Source organism: Limulus polyphemus, unplaced genomic scaffold, assembly GCF_000517525.1.
Source record: "Limulus polyphemus unplaced genomic scaffold, Limulus_polyphemus-2.1.2 Scaffold4075, whole genome shotgun sequence".
Classification (NCBI taxonomy): Eukaryota; Metazoa; Arthropoda; class Merostomata; order Xiphosura; family Limulidae; genus Limulus; species Limulus polyphemus.
Genome location: NW_013669685.1, coordinates 28227 through 34031, shown reverse-complemented (window position 1 = coordinate 34031; position 5805 = coordinate 28227). Strand labels below are relative to the sequence as shown.

The 5805-nt window shown below is 31.1% G+C and overlaps 1 protein-coding gene across 1 annotated transcript in view; it reads right to left on the bottom strand.

Moving 5' to 3' along the window:
- LOC106470542 (protein turtle homolog B-like) overlaps nt 1–2860 on the bottom strand; it is a gene marked incomplete at its 5' end in the record, with an annotated part of 57637 nt that extends 54777 nt beyond the window's left edge. The window contains one exon of the mRNA XM_022399147.1: nt 2852–2860. Within this exon, the coding sequence (XP_022254855.1) occupies nt 2852–2860 (9 nt within the window). The remainder of the gene's footprint in view (nt 1–2851) is intronic.
- Between the last annotated feature and the right edge of the window lie 2945 nt (nt 2861–5805).

Below are 5805 nucleotides of genomic sequence, written 5' to 3'. Positions count from 1 at the left end.
GTAGACTTTATGCGAAATTCAAAAAACAAACAAACAAACTTTTTCACACAAACATGTCGACGTAAGTCCATTAAGTATATCTATATCAAGTAGTAAATTAAACTAGTCAAGGTGTAAAATAAGTAGCAGACGTAAGAATGATATCAGCATTTTCTAATAACAATATATCATACTAAAGCTGCGACGTACGATTAATCATAAGATATATGCTGTATGCCATTTTAAAGATACCGAACTCCGTTAGTCATAAAGCGTATGTGATTCATATAAATATTAAAGCTTCTACTGAATTAAGACCCTGTTATCTTCATAATTATATTTTCATCAGGACTACTAGTAATTCATGGGTGTAGATTTTTCTAGGGTTTCCGCGGATGTTCCTTTTCGCGACAAGACCAGGTCATTTTGTTCTTTATCTTGCAGATAAATTTTGAAATGTAGTGTGCACATTTACTTTTGCATTTAAGAATATCAGACTTTCTCAATCTGAAGGTCTGAATATCATAAACATACAGTACTTTTATAAAACAGTCATTTTATATGTTCGAAATCTTATTTTCAAATAAATAAACTCTATAACAATTTTATAGTAGACTATCTATAAATATAAAATATTTTTATACAAACATTCAGTTAGCCTATTTTTCTAGACTATCTATAAATATAAAATATTTTTATACAAACATTCAGTTAGCCTATTTTTCTAGACTATCTATAAATATAAAATATTTTTATATAAACATTCAGTTAAAATTTTTTCTAAACTATCTATAAATATAAAATATTTTTATACAAACACTCAGTTAACCTATTTCCTAAACTATCTATAAATATGAAATATTTTTATACAAACATTCAGTTAAAATTTTTTCTAAACTATCTATAAATATGAAATATTTTTATATAAACATTCAGTTGACATTTTTTTCTAAATTATCTATAAGAAGAAAATACTTGATACTTGAGTAAGGAATCACATTATGCTAATATAATAATAGGTAGGCAAACAACGAGCATAAGTAATTATTTTATTGATGGTGGAACATACTACATGTTTCGACAGAACATTGGTCAGATGTGGTATGTCTTCTTTAGTTATGGTCTTTACTATTGTTTGTTACTGATCATATCTGAACAAAACGGACCAATGTAGATATTCCACCATCAATAAAATTATACCTTATGCTCATAAATCGTTGTTTGCCTACATATTAAAACATTCAGTTAACCCATTTATTGGACTGCTACAGGTATGGCTTGCTTTTGTTACAAAAAAACGAATAACTCTGTAATATTTCTCTATTTGCAAGCAAGGTTATTATATTTTCATAAAAATGTTTGAAAGTTAATTGCGTGGTATATTTAAAAACAAACAAAGGAAAAACTGCAAATGCTGTTAGTGACTGACAAATATTTGACTTGTTAAACGTAAGTATATATATAGAAACTTTGTATCAATTCAGATTTTTATTTCAGTTTACTCTTCATTTTGAAGAATTAATAAATAATTCATAGAAATATCTGATGTGGTAAAATGATTTTGTGTGATTTTTGAAGACTTAGTAAAATTAGCAAACAGAATCTATGGAAAGCTGTAACGAATTTGGAAATATTTTCTTGTTTTTTCCTGGTTTACAATAATTAGAGATTTAACATTCAGCAGAAAAACAAAAAACATCAAGATGGGAAGTTTCTTAAGACACTAATTTACCTTTGAAGAACATGAGATAAAACTTATAGATTTAAAACATAAATTATTGGTTTAAGAGCGTCTAACTTTACCAATCGATCTATGGGTTTCATTTAACATTCAACCTACACTAAGAACAGTATCACATTAAACTTAGATTATCGTTCTTTAGGTTTCAAGAGACACTTGGTACAGGTACTTTGAAAGCCCAAAAATCAATAACACAGGTTTCTACAGTCTTTTTATCTTCCTCTACTTTAGAATCGAACATTCATTCTCTTCACGGATTTTAAATGCCTTCAAGCTGAAGCGAAAAAAAGAACGTCACCGTCAAATAACGACCACACAAATCAAAATCTATAACTGTCGTTTTCAGTCCACGTTTTCAACCATTAGATAAAGAACTTGTTCTCCACGTCCCCATCTAAGGGTTCTCGCCTCGGGTTCAAAGGTTTTTGATTTTAGAACAGGTTATAAACCATCATTGTCATGTCTTTAGAGAAGACACCAGTCATAAAATGGATGCAGGATCCTTTTTTATGTAAAATATTCTAAACTATGCACCAATACATAAAAGATTTTATTAAATTATCCAATACGACCAAATTATGCTTTGTTTGTTTTCTTTCGGAATTTCGCGCAAAGCTACACGAGAGCTATCTGCGCTAGCCGTCCATAATTTAGCAGTGTAAGACTAGAGGGAAGGCAGCTAGTCATCACCATCCACCGCCAACTCTTGGGCTACTCTTTTACCAACGAATAGTGGGATTAACTACTATTGACCACGCCTGAAAGGGCGAGCATATTTGTCGTGACGAGGATTCGAACCCGCGACCCTCAGATTGGGAGTCGAACGCCCCAACCACCTGGCCATGCCGGGGCCTTTCAAATTATGCTTGGAAATCGATCTTTATTCTGAATCGATCAACTAATAACACAGAATGTATCTGAAAAAAAAAGAAATGGACGCTTTACCTCTAATTAATCTAACGAATTTATCTGCTAATGAACAATTTTGAAAAATTTGGAAGAAGATTACATGCTACAACATGGGCAAAGCGGTCAGAAACACCAACATTCCAGGCTCAAAGTTTCAGATATGGCCGTCCCTATTTTGAACAAGAAGAGATAGGTCAACCAATCAGCATCACTCTCGCCTACATGGCTTCTCTTAACTGAATTGTGGAATTGGCTCCACGGTTATAACATTCCCACAACTAAAAAAATGTGGAACTTATCGAGCATAATGCTTGGATCGAACCTTGAATATGCAACCAGGCAAAAGTCACTAAAGAATGTAAATATATCAGGATATAGTGAACGTTTTCCAGCGTACAAAATAAGAAGAAGAAAAAAAAACTCCATAGAAGATCTAAAAAAAAAATCAGATTTCTTTGTCGTCTTCGTTTTCATTAATTTTTATACAACGTTAATTGCAGAATAACATTAACATTATGGTTAACATTAACCAGGCAGTAATTATAATGACCACATTAATGTGATCTGGAAATACTTAAATTCATTAAAAATTAAATTAAATTAAATTTCGTTAACTTATAAGATAAAAAAAGACAAAATTTGAACACTACAAGACGTAAGTCATTTCTCCATTTACACTTATCTTTCAACTGAGATCGGAACAGAAACATATGCACAAAATAAGCACATAAGTCTATTTTTTATAAACAGGAATTGTACATTATGTTAATATTTGCTATTTGAAAATATGAATAATTATACACATATGTATAACTTTAACTTTCCATCTTACGATGTCTGTATTCGAAGGAATGTATTTTACTTCAGTCATTAACATTTGAAGATGTAAGAACAAATGTGAAGTATAGTGCTCGGTAACTTAACATTAACGTTTCACTAGAAAAGTGAAGTTATCACTAACTTAACACTAACGTTTCACTAGAAAAGTGAAGTTATAACTAACTCAACACTAACGTTTCACTAGAAAAGTGAAGTTATCACTAACTTTACACCAACATTTCACTAGAAAAGTGAAGTTATCACTAACTCAACACCAACGTTTCACTAGAAAAGTGAAGTTATCACTAACTTTACACCAACATTTCACTAGAAAAGTGAAGTTATAACTAACTCAACACTAACGTTTCACTAGAAAAGTGAAGTTATCACTAACTTTACACCAACATTTCACTAGAAAAGTGAAGTTATAACTAACTCAACACCAACGTTTCACTAGAAAAGTGAAGTTATCACTAACTTAACACCAACGTTTCACTAGAAAAGTGAAGTTATAACTAACTCAACACTAACTAACTTTACACCAACATTTCACTAGAAAAGTGAAGTTATAACTAACTCAACACTAACGTTTCACTAGAAAAGTGAAGTTATCACTAACTTTACACCAACATTTCACTAGAAAAGTGAAGTTATCACTAACTTTACACCAACATTTCACTAGAAAAGTGAAGTTATAACTAACTCAACACTAACATTTCACTAGAAAAGTGAAGTTATAACTAACTCAACACTAACGTTTCACTAGAAAAGTGAAGTTATCACTAATTTTATACCAACATTTAATAGAGCTTGATCTCTACTCACACTGACCCACTCTCACCTTACTTTCAGCACTAAGGGCATCAAAACTTTAGTTTCTCTCCTACTTTGGTCTTAATGGTTATTTTCCAACAGAAAATAGTTGGATATTCACTAGAGTATAGTTACCGGGAAAAATCCCCTCATTGGAGAACACATTTGGTCAAGTTCGTTGACCATTGGCGTTAGGAGCTGGAGAACTACTGTATTATTTTCTGAGTGATTAATACCGTGTTATAGTAAATAACAACAATAATGCAGCTACAACAATGAAATAATCTGAAAATGATTTAAACAATATAAGAACGACCAATCTTTTGGCCATACAACCATCATCGTGGACACTTCGTCACATCTAAATTTATCTATCACAGATTGAATCGTTGACAATGTTTTTTTTTAACTCCACAAATAATTACTGAAAAGATATTGTCATTAAATATGTTAATCGTATTTTATTTCGCATTGTTTAATTATAGTTGCCAAATCATCACAAGTTATATTCAGATAAAAAATGTAATTAATATTCTGTATTTATTATTTGGAAAACTTGATGATGGGATTTAAAATACATCTTGTTATTCTTTGCAAACAAACTTTACCAAGAAATGTTATAAACTGTGTTTTAGGGGGATTTGGATTACCTCAAAAGGTGTCTTCGAAGCTGAAGGTTTTGAACTAGAAGAAATTCAATGAAGCTATGAGTATTCTGAGTATATGATTGAAAGAAGTTAATACTGAGAGTGGAAATTAGCATATAGATAGGAAAGTAATGATTAAGAGATCATTACGAGGCATCTTTAGTTGGTGCACGACAGTCAGAACAAACCGTAACAGAGTTATAAATTCACCCAATAAAAATTAAAATGAAACTTAAAATCATAGATTAATCAAATCACGAAGCCACACCCTAAAGCTCTAGAAGACAATAAGCAGCCAGTTATTCATTTTCTAAATAATTCAATAAATCTGGTCAAAAAGTCTGTAGCTCAGTGATTTGGGTTTTGGTTTTCCTTAAACAGCTTTTGTAATTACTGGCAATGTTGTTATTCTATTATGCGTTCGAGAATGCTCCCACTATACCTGACAACTGAAAGCGTTATTTCTGGTGTTATTAGGATTAAGAATAGTTATGATGTTGGTTTATTTCCAAACACAAGAAAAACAACCAGATTTTGAAATTAGAAAACAAATTTTTGCTATAATAGATAACTGAATAGTTCTTAATGATATATCAAGTCCGATCCTCACCAGAAAAACTATTTTAATATTTGAAAAAAAAAACAATGAGTTCAGTTTGGATCGAATATTTAATAGTTGGTATAGGCTTAACAGGAAATTTAGAGAATGCGAAATTATGAGCAAGGATGCGGATAAAAAAAGGCCTACAGGAATTTCCGTGTCATCACAGGTCAAACGGAACGAGGTCCGAAATATGTTGTGAAACAAAACAAAGAAAAACAAATAAAACTTACACAAAAATTTCATAGAAAAGGAAATACAACTATAAGGATAAAGGCCCCGGCATGGCCAGATGG